This window comes from Lissotriton helveticus, chromosome 8 (assembly GCF_964261635.1).
Source record: "Lissotriton helveticus chromosome 8, aLisHel1.1, whole genome shotgun sequence".
Classification (NCBI taxonomy): domain Eukaryota; kingdom Metazoa; phylum Chordata; class Amphibia; order Caudata; family Salamandridae; genus Lissotriton; species Lissotriton helveticus.
Genome location: NC_136069.1, coordinates 1,058,946,293 through 1,058,974,135, shown reverse-complemented (window position 1 = coordinate 1,058,974,135; position 27,843 = coordinate 1,058,946,293). Strand labels below are relative to the sequence as shown.

The 27,843-nt window shown below is 43.1% G+C and overlaps 1 protein-coding gene across 1 annotated transcript in view; it reads left to right on the top strand.

Annotated features, from left to right (window-relative positions):
• The window catches only part of CFAP47 (cilia and flagella associated protein 47), a 2,858,849-nt gene that overhangs the window by 154,236 nt on the left and 2,676,770 nt on the right, over window positions 1-27,843 (top strand). Inside the window, exon 11 of the mRNA XM_078657910.1 lies at window positions 11,464-11,616. Within this exon, the coding sequence (XP_078514036.1) occupies window positions 11,464-11,616 (153 nt within the window). The remainder of the gene's footprint in view (window positions 1-11,463; window positions 11,617-27,843) is intronic.

Here is a 27,843-nt window from a genome sequence, read left to right as displayed (position 1 = left end):
CCAGACGGTGTCCAGACAGGCCTGTAATTGCACTGAGATAAACAAATCTAGGGAGGAACAGTAATTCACTTTGAGTGAGTGAAGTAGCTTGTGTTAAGTTCTAAGTTGGTCATAAAGGAATTCATTTGTAATTCTCACCCATACCTAACTGTTTTCAAGATTCGTTTACTGTTCGTATTTCGTGGAGACAAAAGACTAGGTTACACGTGTGAAACTTGTAACTGCTTCCGAGGCGATGTAAACACCAACACCTCTTGTAGCAGGCAACCTTTTGTTCACTGTTGCCATCTAAAACTGGTAGAAGAGGCCTACATGTAACCAGGGTCGGATTGGCCTGTAGGCCAATCAGGCAATGCCTGATGGGCTGGTCTGATAGATCAATGTGTGGGCCGGTTTTGCAGCAGTGTTTAGGCCTGTTTTATGGCAAGGTAGGGCTGGTTTTACTCAGGGGCGTAGCTCCAAGGTTTTTTTTTGGGTTGTTACACCCCCCTAAAAAGTTTATTCCGTAGTAATTTGCGATTCCCAAATAGCGAATATTACTGATTCGCTATTTGGAAATCGCAAAAGGCTATGCATGGAGGAATCGCAAAAAAAATGTGATTCCTTAACATTATCTAATGGTGATTCGGTAAAAAGCGAATCGCTATTAAGTAATGTCACTCCATTCATTCCCATTCATTCCTATGGGCCTACAAAAAATTGTGATTACCTAAATGCCCAAGAGGTACATGCATCAGAAAAGGCCATTTTGCAATCATAAACAGACGATTTTTGCGAATCACACTGTTCGCGATCGCAAAACGACTTGATGCATGTGCCCCTTAATGTGTTTTTTACAAAGTGCACCCCCCCCCCCCAATCATACTGCCCAAGCAACACCCCTGGTTTTACTGTTGATTTCCAGGATATTATAACAAACATTGCCTGCAGCAAACACAAGTGCATGCAGTGTCACACACCTTGCAAAATATCCATACAGCGTGTCTCTAAAAGTTCAAAATTGGTTCTGATTTGCAAACATGGGCCACTTTTTTTTAGCTATTTGGTTCGCTAATGGCATCACTTTTATTTAGGTGCCAGAGGCTTGTTTTGCTGTCCCAGTCCGACCCTGAGTGTAACAAACATATTGCTTTTTTCTGCTAACACAACACAGACACGACCTGAAATGTGTCCCATCGGAACGTCTACTTGGCTCTGAAAATTAGAACTTCAATAGCTCTTATCGAAAGGCATTGCCCCATTTGTTAAACATTAGCCAAGTTGGAATGTTAAATTTCATATGCTTAACACTCGGTTATGTTCTCATTCAAAGGAGTGAAGATTTGTTTAATATACGAGGCTGACGTATAAAAGGTATATTTATATTTGGAAACTTTATTATTCTGTGGTAAAACGCGCCATGGATATTTGAATGCATGCATTCTGCTGCTATTTAAAGCAAAATTGGGGTAAATCAAATTTCACACTAATGTCAAGTAATATGGTTTAATCAAAAATATTTCATCTGTGCTGACACAAACACTCCTTTTTAATTTCTGTCTATTTTCTTCTGGAAGAATTGGGAGAATGTTTTACTTTAAATTGCATTGTTTTTATTCTGCTGACAGTAATATACCTCTAGTGAGCTCTTAATCCGCCTCTTTTCCTTGTTTTTTCTTTTACCTTGTTGGCTATTTCATTACTTTCGTCCTATTTAATGTCTTTCCTACCTATTCTTTGTTTGTTCTGCCTCTAGTGCTATTCGTCTTTATACGTTCCGAGCATCTTTCTCAGTTTGGCTTTTGCTTTATCATCACCCCCACCCCCCAACCCGACATCATCTACTTTAAAACATTTTTAGACCCCAATTGTTCGTGGTCCCTCCCTATTCGCCTCCGATGTTCATTGGCAACTTTTACCTCCTCCTTCCAATGCCTCACTCCTTTGCTCTCCAACTCCTTCCTGTTATTTTTTTTATTATTTTTTTTCCACTTTTAGGAGGACCTGGCATAAGCATTTTTGCTACTGTGATGCTCATTTGCATGCATCTATAAACGTATGTATGTATATGAATGCAAAAAATGCCTTATTATGATGTAAGGCATGTGTGATGACACTTGAGCACTTGTAAACTCAATAGTGGGTTTTTTTTTTTTTTTGCTGATGGTGAAGAGTATTGGCAAAATGCATTGCTGTCTGCTAGATAAAACTAGCATTGACAAAGCCAGTAACTTCCCTCTTGTTTTGAGCATGACTGATTGGCTTTCTCAATGCGTGTTTAGTTATGGTTGATTGTAACAAGCCATGTTCAGCAGAGTAACATTAGGGTCATTTATTTATGAATATTTAAAAATTATATTTTATTTCTAATCAAATAAGAATTGTAAATGTAGGAATTCTACTTTTAAATGGAATACAACAATTCATAATCGCATGTAACTGTGGACGGAATTGGACTCGAGTCATTTTGGGTAAGTGAGTGAACAGGGATTAAAATCCATATATTGATTTGAGTACCTGAACAAAAAAAAATCATGAAGATTAATGTAACCTTTTGAAGGAATAGCCATTACTTTATGTCTTAAAAAGTTCTTGCAGATTCATAGTCCATTATGATTTACTTTGCGCGATGCCTCAGATCATAATCTTTTTTCCCTCCATTGCAAGGAGGACCGGATATACTGTTGGAATAAGAACTGAAAGTAGACTCTGTTGTGTTGGGCTTGTAGGGAGAGCATCGAGTCCAGGATCACCCCTTGGTTCCAACACATTTTCTTCAAAGATTCCCATTGGAAATACTTCACTCCTTAATCAATTCACCACTGACTGTCTTCTGTCTAGATTGTTCAATCTGATGCAGGCAATCTGAGCATTTAGTTTGTTTGAGGCAGTCCCCAAGCCACTCCAACTTGATGTGGCTGTGAGTATCATTCAAGACACATGGAAATTAAACTTGTGAGTTTCAATTGTATTAGCCAAAGGAGTGCATACACACATTAAAAAGTAGCAGAAAAGGCCTGTGGTGGAGTGCAGTTGATGGTAGTTTTTTTGACTTATGACTGTTAAGTCCTCTTAGTAAGAAATACTCTGCTTTATATCGATGATTTATATTAAAGCCTAGTACATTTCTCATTTAATCAATTCCGATATGAGTGTCACAGTGTTATGTATTGTAGTCCAGCCAACAGATTCAGGAGGAAGCGGACCACGTTTATACATGGTCTAACATACGTAACTGATCCTCTTTGCCAGCTTGTACTACCAGGTTTGACCCAGAAGGAGGGCTTAGTGAGTACAATGCTAATTTCTGAAGTGGACATTGTTCTGCCAGTCTCAGTGTCTAATTGCAGCATTGTATTCCATTCTTCTGAAATCTGTAAACTGAGTACACTTATGTAAGGTAATCGTAAGACGTGCAGGTACAATGCTTATTAAAGGCAGATTTCCGATGTAAAGCTCTCTATCAAACTATTATTATTATTGTTAGTTATTTGGTGTGGAGTCAAGTTTTAAGGGTTTCGGAATTTTTTAAAAACCCATTCCAGTATTTGCCGATTGTATGATAGAAGCACGCATGGCTAAACTACGCGTGCCTCTACCACGCTGACCCAACAACAAATGCATCTTAACAATGCATTTCTTTACCACGCATGGCTTTACAACGCAACTTCATGGTAAAGGCATGATAGGTAAAGGGATATGCCTGTTAAAGATTGTGCCCCAGCTCCCCTGCCCTGAGCACTAAAACCACCAGGGCCCACGTCCTGAAAACTAACCCGACCCCAGACCTGCCCTTATACCCTAAAACTGCCCCTAACTCTTTAAAACTGTCCTTCGCCCTGAGCCCTGAAACTCGCTCCCACATCCTAAAAATGTCCCGACCCAGCCCTCCCGCCCTGAGCCCTAAAACTGACCCCAGCTCTGAAAACTGTGCCTTCCCTCCCCGCCCCACCCCAAGCACTAAAAACTGATCCCCACATCTTAAAAACTACCCTGATCCCAGCACCCCCGCTCTGAGCCCTAAAAATTTAACCCCACCTCGCAAACTACCCCAGCTCCCCAGCCCTGGGTCTTAAAACACAACCCCTGCCCTGTAAACAACCCAGACACCCCCATGCTCTAAAAACGAACCCAACCCTTAAAAACAAACCCCAATCCCCCCAAAACCCAGCCTCAGCCCTACGTACCAGACTGCGTCCTCTCCCGATCCTTCCCCTTCCTGTGCTCGCCCATCCCAGCATCTAGACCGTGCACTGCCTTAACCACACATATGTGTGGGTAAGGCAAGTGTGGTTCTGCTTGGGGGCCAACAGCACTCGTGGCTCAGACTGCGTTGTAAAGTCCGTTTCCAGTATTTGCCATATATTGGATTGGTTTGGTATTAGTTGGTAGGTAACCAAGTCTTTTTTTTTTTTTTTAGTTAAAATATTTTTTTTTTTATTAAAAGAAGTTCAGATAAGGTAAGCATAACATATCATAAACACATGTTACATAAAAATGAATTCAAATATTCTAAAGAAAAGAAATAGGTATAAAGCATCGCAAAAGAGAAAAGAATGAAGGTATAAAGAAGATAGAAAAGGAAGAGAAAAAGAAAAGAGAGGACAGTAAAAGAAAAATGCAATATGCTATAAGCACGACTAATAACTATAACAAAGTACAGCTGAAAAGGTATATACTATGCATAACACTCACAATGAAAACAGATGTAATTCAGAAATGCAATTATAAAGTAACAACATGTATTAAATGTAAACAATATGGAACATCAAGGCATCCTCACGGAGGCTTAGAAACTTCTTGTTGCAGAGGAGAAATAGGCAAAGAATGTCTGGCATTATCATCAAACAAGGTGGTAACAGGTTCCCATAACATTTTTCGTTTCGTCGCCATGGACAATGGATAAACATAAGTCGTATCTAATCTGTGATTATAACAGACTGCATACCACCATGCCTGATAAGATATTTTGGTAAAGTCTTTCCAATTTTTAGTAATTTGTTGAAAAGCAACTGCTAACAATAGATCTATAATTCTGGTATCCATATTGCAGTGTTTCCAAATAGGAGAGACACTCCCCAGGAAAATGTGCGAGACGGAAAAGGGGTGTGTGGAGAGAAAAATGTTGTTAATCTGGGACCATACTTGCGTCCAAAAGGTGCGCACTAAGGAGCATTCAAAAAGCTTGTGAAAAAGATCTGCTCCGGGCTTAGCACACGACCAGCATGAGTCCATGACAGCTAGAAATTGCTTGCTTAGAGTGAGAGGGGAAAATAATAGGCGATTATAAATAAAAAATAACGTCTGAGTTGCGCTGGCGGCTCTAGAAGATTTGCGTAGTTTAAGCCAAATTTTATCCCAGATAGCAGTGGTCCAAGAAACTTGTAACTCTCTTTCCCAAGTCTCCTCCGTTTTTGTTTTAAGCCTAGGTGAGGGGGAGGATTAAAGAGCAGCATAAATTTTGGAAGCCTTGGTACGTTTGAGGAGTAAAGAGTGCAAAGAAGGCATACTGGAGGGTATTGGATAAACAGGAGAAGGAGAAGTGAGATAGGTATTGTGGGCCTCTTGAAAAGCAGAAATTAACAAGGAATATTTGGGTCGGAAGGAAGAAGGAAAATGGAACAAAGAAGTAGCCGAAGAGAAGGAAAGGGGCCGACCGTGGTTATATAATTGGTGAACCCATATAAGACCGCGAGATCTCCATGCCTTCCAAAAAATGGGCTTCTTATTTATCAAGATAGAACCATTATGCCAAATGGGTTGATCAAAAAAGGATGTGATAGGGAGAGTAGGAAGAAGTTTAGATGTATGTTTGACAATAGGAGTAACTACACCGTGTGGTTTGCGAGAGAACATAAGATACTCTCGAAAAAGAAAGGGAGAGATGAAAGATTCCTCTAGATCTAACCAAAGAGGAGAGGAAGCATTAATATCCAAAAGCCACCTGGAGATGTGGTGTAACAAAAAAGATTTATGGTACAAAGAGAAGTTGGGAAAGTTCACCCCCCCCTCTGATTTGGGTCTAGATAGTTTGTTCAAGGACATACAAGATTTTTTGTGCCCCCACAGGAAGGCCGAAAGGATAGAATTAATTTTCTTAAAATATTTGGAAGGGATGGACAAAGGGATGTTGGAAACGGTAAAAAGTATAATAGGGGATAGCATCATCTTAATCGTATCTAGCCTCCCCCACCAGGATAAATAAAGAGGATGCCATTTAGAAGTAAGGGTGAGTATCTTTTGAATACAATCCTCTAAACAGCGAGCAACTGTGTCTTTAAGGGATGCTGTAAAATTAAGCCCCAAATATTTAATGGAAGAAGAATTCCAGGTGAAGCCTGAAGCAGTAAAGTCATTTTTAAGAGTAAATTTCGTTAAGGGCAATATTTCACACTTATCCCTATTTAATTTATATCCGTAGACAAAAGAAAAATAATCTACCTCAGTCAGGAACGCGGGAAGGGAGGAGCTAGGTTGTATTATATAAAAGTAACCAAGTCTTTTATGTCTGTCAGTTATTTTATTTTTAATCAAAAGATTTATCAGAATTTGTTAGAGGTACATTGAGACATCTTGCTCAGTTATTGAGAAATTGATCACTTTTAGTTGCAGGTGGGACCAGGATAGGATAATTTGTATATTGATTCTTATTTTGTTGTTACCCTTCTGGAAGAATGTAGCTTAGTTTGCACCCAGTTCATTCATTTTAAGAATGAATTCTATTTTCTTGACAATATATCAAGATCACAAAATAATCCCACCTACATCCCAATGGCCAGCAAGTTGAAGCGGACAAAGAAACATAAAAAAATCAACTTCTGCTTCCCCATCCCTCCCAGTGCCAGTACCCCTAAGCCCAAATCAGGAAAGCGATCAACTCTATGGCATGTTACTTTGCTTCTGTGTACGGAGAAACCGCCTATCTCCTGCTCATGCGTGCTGTTGCTGAACTGATCTCCCATCAGCACTGTTAGATGGAGAACGCACAGTACAGTGGCGTAATGAAACTTGAGGGGACCCCCTGCAAGGTTCATGGAGGACCCCAGCTCCGGATTTAATCAGGAGCTTTCAGGTCTGAGTACAGTGCGCAGGGGGGCCCGCAACGCAGGGGCTGTGGGGGCCTGTGTTACGCCACTGGTAAGGTATCTGGGACAAGCCAGTTCTTTAAACTCGTTGGAATGCAGTTTCAGGCAAGGTTACCAACTTTTTTCAAATTTTTCCCTTTTTGTTGCTCAGTCATGGAGATCTTTTTCTATTCTTATGTGCTCCCAAATCTTGTGTAGCCACTGGACATTGGGTTCTAGCAGTACCCCAAACCCCAATGTCACTTGTTTGGCCATTTGCTGTTAGTTGTGCCCTGAGGCGGAAAGCCGGGGTTATAGGCTATTGACTCTGTTATTTCAGCCTGATCTGCTGCTATTGCGAATTTTGTACTGTTCCTTTTTTAATTGATTTTAGGCCACTGAATCTGTTATTTGCAGCCCGATCTGCTGCTTTTTGCGAATATTGCGCAGTTCCTTTTTAATAGATTTTAGGGAGTGTTATACTTTTCTGGACGCTCACCTACTTACCTGGACCCTCTCAGCTGTCCCCGCAGCCGATTAGGAGCTGACGCGGGACGCTGAAAGGGAAGCCGCCATCTTAGGTGAGGCGCCGGGTCACGGACCAGTTGGTTCTTCCGCCCCGCCCTCTTCTGCCCCACCTGTTCCGGTATTTATGGCGTGCACTTCCCGTCCGCGCAGCGGGCGCGCCGACAGCGCGCCAAAGGCACGCTAAAGGCGTGCCCGTCTGCGCCCGTCTGCGCCCAATCGGGCCCAGGGGCCATATCCCCTGGCCTAACTATTATCCCACCCCTTAGACTCACTTACAGTGCTAATCTGCTGCGAGCCTATGGGCCCCACCGCAGTGCGGAGTGTGCTATGTTTAGTTTGGCCAGCAAATTCTCTCAGACCTGCTCAAACTGTTCATTGACACTAGATGTCCCTCAGTCACGTCGCAGCTGTACATCCCAACCAACTATTCCCAAAACCATATTTAACTTACTTAGCATGAACTGCCGATCCGTACCTAAGCACAGACGTGAGATCTTCGACCTCCTAAATGATGAACAACCTGACGCCCTCTTTGTCACTGAGTCATGGCTTCACGACGGCTCTGGCCCGGACATCGCAGAAGCATTGCCGGCCAACTACGCCATTGTCAGGTGTGATAGGGTGGCAAAAGTTGGTGGGGGCATTGCCATTATTTATAAAAATATGTATCAGTGTCAACTGGACCGCATTACCTTACACAATTCTGAAGCCGCGTCCTTTAAACTTGCCCTTCAGCCCAAAACTTCACTGACCGGCATCCTAATCTATCGTCCCCCCGGCCCCGATTGGGTTTCTCATTTGTCTGAGCTCATTGCCTTTACGCTGACTAACCGTAGCACTCTCCTAGTCGTGGGTGACTTTAATATTCATCTGGAAGATCTTAGCAAGGGTGCAGCTAGAACCTTGATCGCTGATCTACTTACAATGAACGTCATTCTCCATAATCACGGCCCTACACACTATGGCGGACACCTTTTAGATCCCATTTTTTCCAATTTACCAGATCTTCATTGTTATCCAGCCCTGCCCGTCCCTTGGTCAGATCATTATTTGGTCAGCTTTAGGATCACGTCTACGAACATTTCTGTTCCGATCAGTGATAATCATGGGGAACATAGGAGAGCTTGGAAAAAACTTGATATGGGCAGCACCTTAAACAAAGTCTTAGCTTCCCACCTTCCTGCAGAATTGTCCACGCAAGTCGATGCGGAAATTGCAGCCACATTGACAGACTCCTGGCTCAAAAATGCCATCAACATCTGTCTTCCCACTTCGCTAAAGAAGGATGTTTCTCACAAGACTCCAGCTCTGTGGTACACAGAGGCGATAAAAGTTGAAAACTCCTACTGTAAGAAGCTTGAGCGTATCTGGCGCAAAGACTATTCTCAGCCTGCTGCTTCTGCCTATAAAAACGCCTTAAAAACTTATCACAAAGCCTGTGCCGTCACTAGGGCCAACTTTGTGACGAAATCCATAACTGCTGCTATTGACAAATCCAAAGTCTTATTTGGTTTAGTCAAGAATCTTGCAGGTTCTCTCACCACAGCTAAAGCTCCCCCCTTGTCGAGTCGTAGATGCGACGAAATTGCTCAGTTCTTTACTAATAAAGTGGATATAATCCATCAGGACATCTCCACTCGCAATCGCGAAACCAACCAAATGATCCAATCTAATCTTGCAAAGGAGGCCAATCGCCAAGTGGCTTCTATCCTCTGCCCATTACAAATCTGGCCCGACTTACATCCGGATGGCCTCCACGAATTGTTCTGCAAAATAAAATCCGGCTCCTCTACCTATTGCTGTACTTCGGTCTTTGGATCCTCCGCAACTGTCTGCGATCTGTTCCACAATGAATTTATCTCTTAAAACGGCCACTGTCCCTGCCATCTGGAAGCACGCAATGGTCACGCCTCTATTGAAGAAGCCTACTGCAGATGCCGAACTCCTTTCTAACTATCGCCCCATTTCACTGTTACCTGCGTTCTCTAAGGTTCTTGAACGGCATATTCATCATCACCTTACTCAGTTTGTGACCTCTAATAACCTACTCCACCCTTCGTAGTCAGGATTCCGGCCTGGCTTTTCTACGGAAACAACACTCCTGGGCGTCACGGAGAACCTTCGGTCCTTGCTTGACAGAGGGGAGACGGCCGCGCTGATAATACTTGATCACAGCGCGGCGTTCGACACCATCTCACACAAAATCCTTCTGGACGCTCTAGCCATCATGGGTGTTGAAGGTTCGGCTCTGGGCTGGCTGGCCTCCTTTCTTTCTGACCGCACTTTTCAAATTTTCTCTCACTCCGCCACTTCCAATACTTATTCCCAGCCCCATGATGTCCCTAAGGTCTCTATTCTTAGTCTCCTGTTTTTTAACCTTTATGTTACCCCCCTGGCTCACATAGCAGACAGCGTCGGCCTTACTCTATTCATGTATGCCGATGATTCTCAGGTTGTTTTTTCGCTCACTAAATCTGAAAAGGCATCTGCCTCCCTCCTTCAATTTGGTCTTGGAGAGATTGCTAAGTGGATGAATCATAATCTCCTCAAGCTGAATGGTGGTAAGACGGAGGTCCTTGTCCTGGGGCATAAACCGGACCTCTGGACTTCAAGACATTGGCCGTCTGAACTGGGCCCTCTTCCTGTACCAGCGGAACATGTAAGTAATCTTGGAGTTGCAATTGACATTGACCTGACAATGCAATGCCAAGTCAGTAAAGTATCATCCACATGTTTCACCATCATATGCTGCCTGCGAAAGATATTGTGGATGCTGCCAGATGACACTCAGAGGTCGGTGGTGAACACCTTGGTCACCTCCCGGTTGGATTATGGCAACATACTCTACCTGGGGGCGGCCAAGGCAGTTACTCGTCGCCTGCAATTGGTGCAAAACGCTGCAGCACGTCTCCTTAGCGGTTGTCGTAAAACTGACCATATATCCAGTCGCCTTCGCGATCTTCACTGGTTAATGATCGAAAAACCGAGTGAAATTTAAGGCGCTTAGCTATATGCACAAGATCAGGCACAAAGTGGCACCTAGCTACCTACAGACCCTGGTGAAAGTTTATTCCCCCACGCGATCCCTTCGCTCTTCCTCTCAAATTCTTTTCTCTGTGCCCAAGGTCAAACTCTCTAGAATGGGCGGTCGCTCGTTCGCCTACCTGGGGCCCAAGCTATGGAATTCCCTTCCCCTGGTCATTCGGTCTGAGGATAGCTACACTCGCTTTTGTAAAGCCGTAAAGACCTGGCTTGTTGATCAATAACTGTTTTTGGCCTTTCATCCTCTTCTACCTGCATTATTTCAGCGCCGGGAAACCCTGTCGGGTAGCTGTCGCGCTTTAAAAGCTCAAATAATAAATAAATAAATAAATAGCACAGTAGTTAGCTTTCCCCTGGGAGATCGCAGAGGATATGAGAGTCTGCCATCAACCCCAAGAGTGATACAGGTTGGAAGTCTGAACATTGTTGTGCAGTTAAACATTTCCTTATAGATATTGTAAAGTAATTGTGTCCCATTATTAAACAGTTGTACATTCAAGATCCATGTACACACACCTTTGCTCATCTTTTTATCATTAACCTGAGCATGGAAGACTTCTTTTCCTTTGATCTCAATATGATGAAAGGAAACAATCCTTTTAAAAAGAAACATGATATTTTACATAAGCAAAAATATTGCAGTCCGATTCATTTGAGCGCTATAATATTACTTGTTACTAAGAGACACGTTTTAACAGTGTCTCACCTATATTGGAATTTTTGCTAAACAGGCATTATGGGAGAAAGGAAAAAAATCAATACTGAATTGCTGTATTTTCTGCACCCTAAACTCTCAATGAAATTCCTTGCATGCACACAGGGGTAAGTTATTCATTTGTTTCCATTTTAGAACCATCTTTACAAAAGCTGAGAGGTATACTTATGTGGATCCAGATTATGCTTACACTGACGAGGAAGAAGCACAGAGGCAAGCCCATAAGGAGAAATATGCAGAATACCTCCGCAGTTTAAGGGAGGAGAAAGTACAACAAGAAGCAGCGAGGTGAGAGATGGGCGTTCCATCTTGTTGAAGGTTTTTACAGTTAACTTGTATCTGGATCTGTTTTTGTGCCATAATGTGAGTATCTGTCAAATCTTGCGGGGTGTGGTTAGAAATCCCATAAATTTATGGTGTCAGAGGCGCTCATGAGTGAAGCAGCCAGCCTTGTGAACGAGGTTTAAGGGACTGTAAGAACTGATCTTGCAGAATACGGGGAGTAGTAATGGTTGAGTTTAGGGGCGTATCTGTGGGGGAGGGGGTGTTTGGGTTGTTACACCCCCCTAATAAATTTATTTTCTGATAAATAGTTGGGTACAGGTGCTTTCAGTCGCAGCCACGGCCCGTGGAGGGAGTTATGGTGGGGCGGAGCGGGGGAGGCACAGGGTGGGGGTGCTAAAAACCGGGGTATGGATAATTGGAGGTAAGTAAACAATTTAATTAATAAAACGAATTTCGTAGCGCACCCTGCATCGCGATGCAGGGTGCGCTACGTTTTATCAATTAAATTGTTTACTTACCTTCAATTATCCATACTCCGGTTTTTAGCACCCCCCCACCCTGCCCCTCCCCCGCCCGCCTCTCTGCCCCACCGAAACTCCCTCCACGGGCCGCGGATGTTCAGTCGGGTATGGTGAGGTGTCTGTCCGATTTCCCCAGGATTTTTTCCATACAGTCTCTCCCTCTCTCTGCTTTTGAAGGACTTCAAAAATGTTGGTTCTTTTACAAAATGTTGTGATTTTGCTCACTTAGTACCTCTACCAACCTGCATTCCTCTCCCTTTTAACTATCCTTTAAACCCTGCTCAGGCGCCCTGCTTGTGGTATAATGTATTTTAACATTACATGCCAGCGTGATTGTTGGAAAAGCTGGGAATCAACCCCCCCCCCACCTCCCCTCCCCAATCTTACTGACCAAGTTATGGACCTAGTTGAGTGTACTATAAAAACTTGCAAAGCAGGAATTTGTTCCAGAAAAATGTGTAAATTCCCAATATGTTCCTTAACAACATTGAGTTAGGAGTGTGAGTATGACTGTTTTTTTTAAATATTAGTTTTTTTCTAATAGTTCGATTACAGTAAGACTTATCTTTTAATATTAACACCTAATTGGTATAGTCTTCAATGAAAAGAGCACTGACTCCTTTAGTCATCATATTGTGCTATCCATGTTGATGTCATAGCCTACCTGTAATATTTATGTATTATTTATATAGTTCTGTTAATAACCTATGGTGGTGCTTTGCAGTTGATCTTTATAGAAACAAATACAGCCTGTAAACAAGATGGAAAATAAGGCCATGACTAGTAAGGTCGCCTTCCTCGCACACCAGCAATGGAGATGATGGAAGGCATTTGCAGATTAGATAAATACTAAATCAAATTCATTAAGCAGGATTGTTAACAAGTGCTTACTCCAGAGAACCCTGGAGGAGGTCCCCTAGAACTAGTTTGCTAAGCTGGACTAAATAAAGAGGATTTCACTGGTAGAAAATGAAGTCGCAAATCCTGCGATTTGCAAAATCACAGCATTTTTGACTGTTGAACGTCTATCTGGTATGTACTAATCCCATTTTGAGATTCGGTAACAGGTTACTGAACTGCAAAATGCGTTTAGAAATCTATAATAAATTTGCTATTGTGAAGAGACGTTTAGGGAGTATATTCCAAATAGCTTTACTTACGGGATATATCACTATTTTGTGACCGTAATTCAGTTGCTAAAGATTGAAAAGACTGAGGGCCATATGTATCAAGCTAATTAGCATTTGCAAAGGCCGAAATTCTGCGAATTTCGGCCTTTGCGAATGCTAATTAGCAAAATGGTATGTATGTAACATGTTTGATGCAAAATAAGGAATCGCAAAATTTGCTATTCCTTATTTTGCGATTGCACTTAAGGAATCGCAAATTTTGCGATTCCTTATATGCAATGTATCAAAGAAAAAATATTCAAAAAATGCCTATAAGGATTCGCAAATTACCGCCAACTTCTAGTTGGTGGTAAGTTGCGAATTCCTTTAAAAAAGCTTTTTTCAAAAAAACCAAAGGTGCCATATGACGCTCATACATGCCCTTAGGGCATATATGTGCGCCATATGCCCCCAAATGTCATTTTCAGGGGTGCAGCAGGGTGTTCTTGAGACACCCCTGCACCCTTGAAAAAAATTCCTAATTTGCGATTAGCAATTTGCTAATCGCAAATTGTCCCTTCATTCCTATGGGCCTCCTGGCCCATAGAAATGAATGGGTAATTTGCGATTAGCAAATTGCTAATCGCAAATTAGGAATGGTAAGGAATCGCTATATAAAAGCAATTCTGTACATACATACCGTTTTGCGAATTCTAAATAGCGATTCCTTAAAAATCGCTATTTGGAATTCGCAAAACGGAACTATGATACATATGGCCCTGACTCCGGAGTTGGGGTGGTAACATGTTTCCAAAAAGAAAGGGAAACCCTTCTGTTTGTGAATGTAAATAAAATGCTGGGGCAGTGGTCCATTGTACCAATGCCGACTCACAAACTTACTTTTAAAAAAATGTAAAAACTTTGATTTTTAAATGCATTCCCTGTTCATTTAAGGAAAATAGGCTGCATAAAAAAAACCAAAAAGTTTCCTTTATTAAAAGGCAATCACAGAAATGGTGGTCTGCTATCCCCAGCAGGCCACCATCCTTGGGATGGCATCCATTTGCAGTAAGTGTCAATTCGCAACATAAGTCATGAATGTGGAAGAGGTAGGTCAGATTGAGAACCACTACGATTAAACATTTTGTGAAATGACCTTTTAGTACATAGATTGATGAAAAAAATTATTTTTCCATTCACTGAAAGTCGGTGTGCAATATGCGACGGCTTTTTGCAAATGTAAATTTTGTACATCAGGCCCCTATTTACAAAGGTTGATGGTCATCCTCTCCTATTCCAAGCTTTTCTTCCACATTGATGAGAGGTCTGTCTAGACAGATCGTACCCAGCATTGACCAAATCATTCAGTTCTCGCCCCCCCAGAAAAGGTCTCTACTATACTCACGTCATTGGCCAAATGAAGATAAAGTCCAAATTTACCTTTCCGAGCAGTCAGATTATCATCCCTTTATCCAGTCTACCTACCAGGGAGAACGTAATGAAGGCAGTCATTTGTCAATAGTTGCAACAGTGCAATAAACAGTGGGACTCACTGACTTCAGAGAGGTGCTACTTGTCCTCAGGGACCCCACTTGCTTCAAGGGACTCCATCCCCCACCACCTAAAGTGCCAGGAGGCGCGGTTGCTGACTGCAGCTTTAAGGGAGTGGGGCCAGCCACAGGCTGAAAAGCGCTTCCTGTTATCCCGCAGTGCAGGGTGCGCATGGGTTGTGCCCGGGCAAAGCCTGGGGCAAGGGCGTACCGTTCTGCGCCCGAGAGCGACAGGAAAAGGAGATTAGGGCCACCCCCTTGGCCCTGATCTTAACCACTAGGACATCTGGTTAAAGTTTTTCTTAAGTCAGCTCATCCTGTGTATCACAGACAAAACTTGCCTGCCCCTTGCAACAGGGGGGACTTAAGCTATCTTGATCAGTCATTGACTATAACGTTTTAGTTGAGACCAAGAGTGAAGTGTTTAATCTCATTCGGCTCCTGGAGTGGCGATTGTTGTTTTACTGATCCTCCACTTTGAACAGATATGGCTCATGGGGTGCCCCCTAGTGAATGTGGTGAAAGCTCAAAGATGGACTAACTGGTACTAACTTTCTGTTCTCTTGTGCACCTAAAAGGGTCGCTGATATTGGTAGGTGAGCAGGTTAATAGTGCTTTACATAGGAATACAGGTTTTAATTGCTTAAACTGCTTTTAATTGTTGAACCCAAGTAGTCACTGCAGTGCACAGTTGTTTTAACTCCAAATGTATTCTTTCGTTTGAAATAGCTTTACCTTAGTGTGCGCTAACATTTAGTGATAATTTGCAATCATGGTGAAATCCAAGGCATCTGATAAAATATTCAGAGCAGGAGGAGCTAGAAACCTTCACCAACACTCAGCAGAGAACTGCACTCTGGATGAAATTAATGATAGATAGAAGAAGTGAAGGATTTACTTGCTCCAAAAGAAAAGTGAGTTTAACCAGGGTAGGAGGAGTGGGAGTAAGCGGAATGCACAGAAGGGCATTATGTCATTCTTTAGTAACACAGAGGATGGATGTGCCCCAGGAGCTAGTATCAAGGACAAACTCATCAACCTAGTGAGCACTGTAGAAGCTCCTTCACAGGCCACTCCGTTTGAGCTAGGGATTACATCCACGACCCATATAGCTAACAAAGGGTGCTCTAACCGGTTTGCAGTACGAGGGTCCTTAGGAAACACCCCATAGACCAACAGAAAAGGGAATAAACCATCAAAGGCTGTTAGGAGCAGGGCAAGAGCTGATATAACTGCACAGTTAAATTCCTTGAGGGGAGAGATTGGAAGCCTGCGTGAATGTATGGGTATATTGTCTAAAGCATTAAATGAGAAATTTGACAGTCTTCCGGTATTGGTAGTGAACTTTAATAGCACACTACTGCATAATAATAATAATAAGGCTCCCCTAATCGATGCTAAACTACATCCCAATCTAATCTCAAACCCTCATAAGGCCATAGTGTACTACTCAGGCACTCACATTTACACAAGAACTGAATTGGCCCTTCGCAATACAAGCGCAAGAGGGGAAATGGCTGGCACAAGATATTCCTAATTCACAGCGGAGGTTAATCTCAAATTTACCATCCAGATAAAGAGAGATCCCCACACGTAGTAGCTATAGGAGGAATAACAGCATTGACCCTTATGAGCCCTTGACTAAGCCCCATGACATCTATATGATCTTTATCCCTACAATTTTGTATTGCTCAAGGAAACCAGACGACTCATTTGTAAATTAAAACATGCAGTGGCTGAGGCATACCACAGGCTCCAGATTCACCATAAGGGAAGACATTTTGTATGCTACATTCTTCAGCAGTATTGATCCACAACATGATTTTATAGGCTAGAAGTTAAAGAACCACAAACTGGTTGATGGGTTAATCTCACTTGAATTAAGGTTTATCCCCACTATAAGGTCACATGTAAGACTCAAGCTAAATGTCCCAAACCCTCTAACAGAACATACAGGTTCTAAGGCTTACAAAGTCCCAGCCCCTCATCCAACTACCTCTAATCCCACTGAATACTCAGACTTATCCATGAACAATCGACTATGCGAGAACCGGAGGTGCACCGTAATTCCCACAATACTCACTGGAAAAGAACCAATGAATCCTCTTGAGTCAGGCATGCTAAAAAAAACACACAATAATCTAGTGGAAGTGGTGTAAAAACCCCCGGCAATCCTTTGAATAATGAAAAACACTCATTAGTCTTAGTGGGTCAGGATTGATGTACACCACTACATGATTCGGTGAGGGTGGAGACCCAGGATGATTTTTTAAGATGGTCTCATGGAATTAGAGAGCAAAGCTTGAAGATCCAGACTGGAGGGACTTCGTGGATCAATATTACAGAATTATTATTTCAGGAGACTTGGGCGATTGACCCAGTGTTCACATCTGGTTTTCTTACAGTAAGTGTTAATGCTGTACCGTCCCATGCTGGAAGAGCATCTGGGAGATTATTGATATGGCTGAGATTGGATTTATTTCCTGTAGTTAAAGTGATCCCCTCAAACAGCAGTGATTTGCTGAGCCTTGAAATTAAAATAGCTACTCCACTAAGGATTAGACATATTGCAGTTGTGAATGTATATTAGATCTGTCCCTTCAAACACTCCATCTGGTACAGTAGACCATGTATTAGACATGTTGGGTTATTTTATTTGGAGTGCCCAAAACATTATAGATGGTGACTACAACATGCAACTTCCCCTTGATCGGACGAAGACAGGCCAAGGAACACATTAATTGTAACCAATAATAAGATATAAGGCCTCCCTGGACGACACGAGAAAGTTAGCCAGTGTGACAGTACAATTAGAGGATTTAACCACACTGTACAGTCTAAACATAGTCACTGGCAATACAAGGTCCTACTCCCTCCCTCATCCAACCTTTGAAAGAGGCATAATCACCAATAACATAGACTACATATTCCTGGATCATGCACTTTGGCCTATATCCTAAATTATATAGAAATAGTCCCAAGAGTAGATAGTGACCATCAAGCCCTGAGTGCTAAGTTTCTTGCTAGCCTACTTCTGAACCTAAACTTGCCACCTTCTATAACCAAATCCCCGATTAAGTCAATAAATAATAGGAAAAATATAAAATGGTCAACAGTAGCGACTAACGCGGTGGTACAGACACAAATATACAAACTATTTGTAGAAAAATTGTCTCTGATAGATTCAACTGATGTGTCCAACATACAATTTGTTATTCAGCATTGCCAATTAATGGACCAAGTGAGAATTTTTTTGTGAAAACAGGGTGGAGGGGCCGCTGTCAGAAAATCCTGCTTAGTTAGTTCTTTTAAAGAGTGCCATCACATAAAAACCACATTTACTGGTAACTATAAAGCTGCACAGAAATAGGCATTGCTAAGAAGAGATACAAGACCATTTTGACCAACACCAAAAGGAGCTGGGAATCTGAACAATGGTCATTTTTAACAGATGCCTTTCTGAATGAGGTCCTAAAGGCTTTCTGGAAGTTAGTTTTGGTTGGTTCGTGTGTAATTGACAACTACCTTGAAGCAGTAGTTCAGTCGAACATGTAGATAGCCCACTTTCCAGCTCTTTATAGTGAGTAAGATCAGGACAAGACTCAGGCTAGGATCCAGGAGAAGGGGTACGTAATAGAGTACACTGCCCTAGCTTATACTGAAAGGGTGGAAGTAAATGTAGGCAGGGATGGCACAAGCTTTACTTTAGCTGAAACAGCCCATGCTCTAAAACAGATGAAGAAAGAAAAGGCCCTTGGGTTGAATGCTACCCCCAGGGACTTATACTTATCACAGCCTGAAATGTGGGCCCCATATCCTAATTCTTTGAGCAATGCTATCATGAGAGATGAGGCCATCCCTCCATCCTGGTGTGGCGCCTCTATGATCCTGATCTATAAAAAGGGGAACAGGGATGTGCCAGCCAATTATAGACCCATAAGCTTACTGGATAACAGCCAAAGCATCTTTGCTAGGCAGGTCCTGGCAAGGCTCCAAACTTGACTTTCAGAAACCCACATTCTTGAAGACACACAGGCAGGCTTTAGAAATAGTCAGTACCCTCAACCAGGTCTTTCGCTCCAAGCTACTATGCTGGAAGTATGTTACCTTGAAGTGGGAATATCTTTATTTTGCCTTTATAGAGCTGAGAGCAGCATTTGACCTGGTTCAAAGAGACAATCTATGGAGGATCCTGGAAGTCTATGGAGTCCCTAGTGACCTCCTTCAAATACTAAGAGTGCTCCATACTGAAACTTAAGCTAAGGTGAGGTGGAATAATGGAGGGGATCTCACGGATAGGATTCGTATTAACTGGGGGGTCCGGCAGGGATGCATACTTGCACCTACACTTTTTAGTCTTTACAACAATGGAGTTGTAAAATGGTTATCTCAGTGCAAGCACAATGCACCCTAGTCTGCAGGAGTTTCCACCCCACTCCTCATGTTTGCCGACGATACTCTCTTCCTTTCTAGAACCCCAATTGGATTACAGTCGGAATTTGGGCTCAAGCAGGGGCCTAGAGCTAAATCCATCTAAATCTAAGTTGATGGTAATAAACCCTCACCGGTCTTTAAGAGACTGGTTGAAAATCAAGTACGCCCGATAGAGCAGATAACAATTTCCAACTATTTAGTAGTAAGACTAGCAGACAATCTGTCCTATGGGGCTGCAAATGTGAAAGAGTATACATATTCTTCACCAGAGAGCATCGGGAAGTACAAGGCCACCTCAAGGGGCTCTGTGTCACCTGCCCATAGTGTATACAGAGGCACAGCAGCCTATGGGGCCGAGATATGTGGATATGCTGACACAACTCTCCTTATGCAGGTAGAAAATACATTTTCAGGGCTCTTTTTAATTTACCCTTGAGCTCTCCTTCCATACCTTTGAGACTTGATCTAGCATTAAACTCCATTCATTTGGTGATCTCTTTAAAACCGTTGCTATATTGGGTGCGGCTTTGGTCAACCTTGAAGCTGACTCCCTATCAGGAATCTTTATTTCTTGTGACAAACAAGCCCGCACCAGATGGCTAAAACAAGTCAAGAAGTTGTGAGAATTGGTTAAAATGGGTGAATTAGGGATCTATCTACCGTAAATAGTCAAAGGTGACACTCCAAAATTGAAAAGACTTTACTGGGAAAATGTTATGGTGCAGACCTAGAATGACCAGATAGACGGGAGCCTAACAGGGCAGTTTCTGAGTCATAAAAGTCTACCTAGCTTTGAACCATACATGGACAGAATGTTTCCCTTTCAAGTAAAACGTTTATATGTAAAATGTTGATGTTGTACATTACCACTAAGATCATTTGCATCTTCAGTGGGATAAATCAAGTCGCTCTATAAACTATTGTCCATACTGTCCGCAGCTTGGAGTCAGAGGAGCACTTTTTCTTCCTTCGTCCCAGCTACTCAATGCCCGGCAAGAAATGGATGATCACAGTGTTTAAGCTTGAGAGTGGAAGGCATTATTGGGAGGCATTAAGAATTCTGAGAAGTGAGCTGAAGGAACAGAATGTGTTTGCCATCTCTCGCTTTTTACAGGTGGAGAAGCGTGGCTCAATGGTTAGAGCGGCAGACCCTGATGCAGAGGTCTGGCCCGGGACCAGGGTTCAATTCCCGGCTCGGCGGCTCTTGGACTCAATTTCCCCGGACCTGATAATTCTCGCCTCGGTGCCTAGTCTAATCATGGGTCCCACTCTGTGACTCTGGGCAATAGCTTGCTTAATCTCCACAACAGCCCCAGCAGCGCTGTGGATGCCTGACTTCACCTTGGGGGTGCCCAGGAGTGGACATTTCACAGGAAAGCCAGGATGGGTTCCACAGCGGTATGAATACAGCGCTACGAGGCCTCCGGGTAGAAGTGCGCTATATAAATACTCTACATTTACATTTACAGCGGGCATGGAAAATCGGATCGAGAGCGCTGCCCAGTAATGATTTCTAACTTGATACGCTAATGAGAGGCATAATTTCATCAATTGGTTTTTACTTAGCTTTTGTTTTACCAGGAGGCCCATACTGTGTAGTAATCTATTGAATTTCTGCCTGATATGAGATGAGTGCCAATGGTGGATAATTACATTCTTACCCTTATGTGTTTAAGTCTGACACATTTGTATGTCTTTTGTCTATTGATGAGTACTCTGATTATATTTTTATTTTTATTTTTATGTGTTTTTAATGTGTTGGATGTAATTCTTTTATGGCTTTTATAGCCGAAATAAACTAGTTATTTTTTTTAAAAACAGCATGCTGTCTTTATTTAATTAGGATTCTGCCTATGTCATGGAACTGACTTGTCACAACTCTGTTCCGTATTGGGATTTCTACGGGTTGTACTACTCATTTTAGTGGACTTGAAAGCTACCTTCAATTTAGGATTAAGTGGCTTGAGGAAATAACAGGCCTTGAGAGAAGTACAAAGAATAGCCAGTTCCTGCACTCTCTTTAGAGAACTACCCTGCTGAAAGTAGCACTCCCCCTGAAGGACAAATTTGGAAGTTTCTTTCAAACTGCCCTGTCAAGCTGATACTTGCAGAGTCTCCAGCAATCCTAAAATGAAGGCAAGAAGGCAGTTGAGTAGATTGGGACACTGTCTGTGACAGCACCTAAGCATAAGATTATTATATCCAAGGATTGTTCCCTGCAGTCATTCGTGAAAGGTTTTTAAGTGACTCGCCTAACCAGTTTAGAATGGAAATGAGGCCCGAAAACAAAAATGTTGAAGTGCACTTTTAGCTTGTGCAAAGTAAAATTTTGCCTACTCCTCCAACATTGACTATTACAAAGCAGTTCCTACGGACGAACCATTCTTGCTCTCTGAAGCAGCCTGTGAGATGTATACTAAAGCACAGTCTATTACACTTTCATAAAATAATAATTTAAGTTTTAACACATGACACAAGATGAATGACACTAGGTCACTGGGCTTCAGTGCTAATTAGCCATGACAAATTCACCCCCCTCGCCCCCATTGCAGTACAAGTTATCACGCAGCACCTTGGCCAAAGACCAAGCAGTGATTGCGTCTTACTTCAAGTAGCCTTCTGTGGATGGCTGTGGCCTTTTGAATAGTGGCCCCTCACTGGCCAGTGCTTTCCTCTTCTGTGAATCATCTGCCTAAGCTATCCACCTATTTCTAGGTCTCGCCTAGGCAGTGCTTGCGCTGTCTCTTCGAGACATGCTGTGTTCAGGATATGTGCTTTAAGCTACGCCCATTGCCTGACCATGTTTTCAGTTGGCTCCTTTGACTGTCTGTTATAAATGCTTTTCTTTCATTGGTTAATTTTTTCAGTAGTCCCTCCTTTTCTACTGTTGTAACCTCCTATAAGGACTGGCCCTATTACATGTAATCTTATTTGGGATGTTTTATTTACAGTTTGTTTGCACTATTTTATAATGACTTTGGTCTGCTGGTGCTGCAGGCAGAACAGCTACTTTCCCAACCGCACTTTCTGAACACCACGCTTAAATGTTAACAATGGCAGCCGCAGTCTTGTTTCTGGTGCATTATTGTGCCGCTTGAACTTTAGCAATGACGACCGTATGATCTTTATTTTGTTGTGCGCGGCTCACCAAAATAAATTATGTCCATGAAAGTCAACATTCATATTTCTTTTTTGGAAGCACGGCAAGCCGTAAATAATAAATAATGGAGGCAGCCAGTGGTTTGTTTTGTTGTGCATAGATTGCAAAACTGTATTTCTACAAATTAGAAGACAACATTCTAGTTTTGTTTCTTTCCAAAACGGCACACCCGTTTGGCACAAGGTCTATTGGAGATGACCAGTCACCAGTCACTTTTGGAAGGGCGTATGATCCCTGCTTTGAACATGTTCTGAATCTCGGTTTCTATCGGGCTCTTTGAGCCACAGGGATGCGATATGGGTGCTGTCTGATAACCCTCCCAGGTATGGAGGGTATAGTATGCTGGACCAAGTGAGTCCTACCGGGACTGTCGGAGAAAATAGAGGAAAAGGTAGTCAATAAGGAATGTGGGCCCACATGTAGGTAATAGCAATTTACCGAATGGTAAATACCGAATTTTACCGATTCGGTATTTACAATTCGGTAATTGCTATGTAGGCAAATAATTCGGTAAAAATACCGAATCTGTAAGATTCGGTAATTACCGATTCGGTAATTACCGAATCGGTATTTGCCATTGATTCCTATGGGCCTTGAAGCCCATAGAATTCAATAGCAAATACCGATTCGGTAATAACCGAATCGGTAAAATTACCGATTTTACAAGGGGGACAGGGTGTCACTTTGACACCCTGTTGCACCCCTGTTTCGGGTTTGTGTGCCAGGTGACACACAGACATGCCCTAGGGCATGTCTGTGTGCCACATGGCACAGGTGTACATGCACAGATGTGCATGTACAATGTAATTCGTTATTTACCATGGAATAGTATTCCATCGTAAATAACGATTCGGTAAGGGCCTGTGGCACTGATTACAGTGCCACCTACATATTGATTTACAAAATCGGTATATTTACCGATTCGGTATTTTACCGATTCTGTAAATTTACCGAATCGGTAAATATACCGATTCTGTAAATAATATGCCCCCTACATGTCAATCGGCCGTTACCGATCGGTAATTGGCGAGCTACATCTGGCCCGTGGTGTCTCATTTTGGTCCACTTAAAGGTCTTGGTTAATATCAAGTTCCTCAGTGGTGGAAGTATTCAGGAGGTTTGTTTCGGCCATGCATATTTTGGTGGGAGGTTTTCCTAACCACTTTTTAAGCAAATTAATGTGAAAAATTTGGGTTTTGTTCCGGGATAGTTGTGAATGATAGGTGGTTAGGCAAATTTTTTCTATGATTTCATAGGGTCCCTACAACTCTGCTCGGTGTTTGGATATGGCAGCTTGGAGGAGGACCAAGACCCAATCATGCACCTGAAGATGGCGCCACTTTTTACCCTGGTCATAGAAAAGTTGTTGTCGTCTTTGTGCCTTCTCGAGGTTGGTATGGGCGAACTCCATGAACTTGGCTAACCGTGACCTCAATCCTTTGGAGTAGTCCAAAAGGGCCTGGGTTTATTCTGGTGTTTCTTATTCCCATGCTTCCCGGGTCATTTCCAGGAGAGTATGCGATTGGCGACCGTAAATTAGTTCAAAAGGAGAACAACCAAGGCTACTTTGCTTTTGACAAAGGATAACAAACAATGCTAAGGGTAAAAACGCATCCCAGTCTGGTCCTTCCGCTGTCGTCATCTTTTTTAGGGTGAGCTTAATGGTTCCGTATTAGCGCTCGCATAGCCCATCCGTTTGCGGGTGATATACGGAGGTTCTGATTTGTGCAATGTCTAAACTCTCACATACTTGTTTCATTAATTTTGAAACTAATGGGGTACCCTGGTCGGTAAGGATTTCATCTGGAAATCTGACTCTGGAAAAAAGTTCAATCATCTTTTCACAAATAGAGGAAGTGTTGGGGGTTCTCAGGGAAAATGCTTCCGGATACCGGGTAGCATAGTCAATAGCGACAAGGGCATATTGATTGCCTTTCCTGGATCGAGGTAATGGACCTATAAGATCCATTCCCACTCGACTGAATGGCTTGCCTATGATGGGTAAAGGCTGTAGGGGAACCGCCGGGGGATGGTAAGGATTTTTCCGCTGGCATACCTCACATTCTTGACAGTATTTAGTGATTTGTGCATGGATACCCGGCCAATAGAAATGGTCAAGGACGTCCTGACTAGTTTTTTGTGCCCCAACATGGCCAGCTACCAGATGACTATGAGCAAAAAACATAACCTGCTCCCTGAAACTCGTGGGTACCAGTAGTTGTCTATTGGCATTTGCTGATCGTACTCTATAAAGGAGGTCATTATCTATGACAAAACCCGGATAGGAAAGGACTTGAGGGGTAGCTTGTTGCCAAGCTGCTTGTCGTGTGGGGTAATTTTTCTGGGTGTATCTGAAGCTCCTATCTCCCTGCCAAGGGGTCTGACTAAGGAGTACAGTTGTCTTATTTGGTGCCTTCTGGAGGTTTGTATGTGGTAATTCCATGAATTCTGGGTGATCCGTTCCTAGAATGAGTTTCTCAGGTAAACATGGAAGGACGCCTACAATGGTATCTGGAACCCGGTTGTCTGGTAGACGTAGCTTTAACCGGGCTGCTGGATGTGTTTTAACATCCCCGTGAACACATTTAATAGGTATAAGGCGGTGGGGAATAATGTCACTATCTTTAATGAGGTGGCCCTGAATGACTGACTGTCGACATCCTGAATCAAGGAGTGACTGTACACAAACCCCGTCTAGGAGCAGACTTACGTAAAATCCTGTACCAAACTCTACAGTATACAGGACATGGCGGGACAAGTAATTTATATACATGGGTTATTCGGTTTGTTTTTTCGATGTACATAAGCAGGCGCTATGTCCCCATGTACCACATTCAAAACACTGAGGACCCTTTCCTGTCAGAGCCTCCGATTTATAGAGTCAGGTCTTGTTAGTCTCTGGTGTCACCTTGGGAGGTTTCTTTTCCTGTCTTCCTGTCCCCTGTTTGTTCTCAGTCTCCCAGGTACTGCTTCGGGGTTGGGCCCGGGAATAGGTGGTCGCCATTTCAGTAGTTTGTTCCAGGCTGAGACGGATATGTTGTTTTAACCATCTCTGTGTGGCATATGGTAAAGCCTCTAGAAACTGTTCGTGGTAAATCATAGCCATGATTTCCTCTTTAGTATGGTCTTGTGGTTTTAACCACTTGTCAGCTGCTGTTTTCAATTTATGGAATATGGTCTTGGGGTTGTCTCCCGGTTTACCTTTTTCATTTCTGAAGTGGGTTCTATATGCTTCTGAATCTAGCCCTAAATGGTCTAGTGTAACCCCTTTTATTTCTGCATAGGTCGCGGTACCCAGTGGATTGGCTGCTTGGTACGCCTCTTGGGCCTCCCCCCGCAACAACGGAGCCAAGAAAAAAGGCCATTTGTTCTCGGGCCAGCCGGAGGCTCGAGCTGCCCTTTCGAAATTCAATAGAAATGAGTCAGGATCTTCTCCTTCATGATATTTCTGTAGGGGTACGGTGGGATACGTCGGACCACTTCCCTGTCTCATGGGTAATCCCTTGGCAAAGTCATCCTGACGGTCCGATATCTTATATAAACTTTCTAATTGTTGATTTATGGAAGTGCTCAACAGTTCTCTGTCGGCCTGAGCTGATGACATATGTCTCTCCAATGCCCACTCTAACTTCTCCTGGCCCGCAATGAATTGTTGCACTAGGTTCTCCATCCTAAACAGTCTAATGGACTTATCCCACTTCTGACACCACGTGTCATAAAACACGTGGAGGCCAGAGAAGATATAAGGGGTTTGAGAGGGTTTATTAAACAAAGTCTATAAAACAAAAACAATCTCAGTCCATGCTCTTTCGTATTCAGGGCGTAGAAGGACTCTTAGTCTCTGATGCTTTGTCTTCTTCTTCTTATCGTCAGGGAAGTTTACTTTCTCAGAGGTCGCAAACCAGGATACATAAAGTAAAAAGAAAAGAAACGAGTGTGTTGGGTCTTCGTCCTCTCTTGGGAAAATGCTCTATTGGGAGAGGATGTAAGGGGAGTACACCCGTACCGTCACCAAGTGGATCCTACTGTTTTAATAATAACAGGAAAAAACAGTCTAGTGATCAGCGGTCCCCTCCCTCTACCCCAAAGTGGACATCACTAGTAGCGGTCCATTTGTTAAACCACCCGCGTACCCTAGCACATACCTCCGGGAGCCACGCACCTCCAGGCATGCGGCTGGCGTGTTCGTGGTACCGGAACCGGTCAAACTCCCTTTCTTGTGGTGGACGCTTGCTCTCAGGTTCAGCCCTCAGATCCCTCTTGCGTCAGTACCTCCAATTCCTCGGGGTACTGGTGAAATCCACGGCTTCCGTCCCTGATGGTACGGCGGGCGGGCAAGCCCAGATCCGACAGGAGGCAAGGGTTTGGTTCCTCTTCGGCTTCTTCGTTCTCTCCGAGGTGTCCTCTTCCGTAGGTCGCGCTTCCTCCAGTTTCCGGCCTGACTCAAATATCCCCGTGTTGGAAGACTCCTCCCCTCCGAAAGCATGTGATTGCATCACATGGGTCATGACGTCATCGGGAACATGGTCTTTGTGAAAGGGAGCGTCGTCCTCCATGAGTTGTGGATCTCTTGGGGACTCTAAGTAAAGAACAGGTGAGACATAAGGGGGTAGTTGTCCCTCTTCTTCCTCAAGTAATTGACTCGGCAATGGCAACTCATGACATTGCCAGTCTAATCTCTCCTCGCAATCCTCAAGAAGTCGCCACAAACTGCCCGACTCTCCTGCCTCCTTCATTTGGTACCCCAGCTTGGATCTAGGAAGTTTAAAACCTTGATTCCATGGAAACTTGTTTCCTTCTAATTGTTGTTCTCTCAGTAGAGCTTTCTGTGGACTTTCAGAATTCCACCTGAAGGGGCACTCAACATACAAGCACCAAGATGGACCGCTTCTGGAAAGTCTCATCATCCTTATCATGCAAACATTTTGTGCCTAATCAACATACACCTCAGAGTCCAAGTACTACTAAAGCATCATTCATAATCCTCTCCTTCCATCACTTCTGGGAACTCCAAATTTCTCAAGTAAGATGCGACCCTTCACATATCTTCCAACCTGTCTTCTTCGGCTGGACCAAACTGAAGGAAAAAAGCTTGCATTTTATCTTCCACAACTGTAGAGACCTTAGTGACACCTCCCTCTGTCATGACTACTCTGGTCTGAAAGGCCTCAATCATTGCCTCCATGAATGTTACAGTGGCATCAATACTGTGGACTGAAGCTTCTTGATAGCAGACATCCGAAATGACTCTCAATGAGTCAGTGGCCACTCAGCAGTCCCCTTAAAGACTGTCATTAGTTCTGGGGCAAAGAAGCGACCTCTCTCTCACAATCTCTCTTTCTCTCTCTCTCGTTCTCTCTCTCTGGTTGGTGGCCTTATCCTCTTCCTCTTGTCCTCTACCAGAAACGGTATCAAACTAAGAAAAAGCCAGAGTAGTATTGGCACGCTCAAAGTCT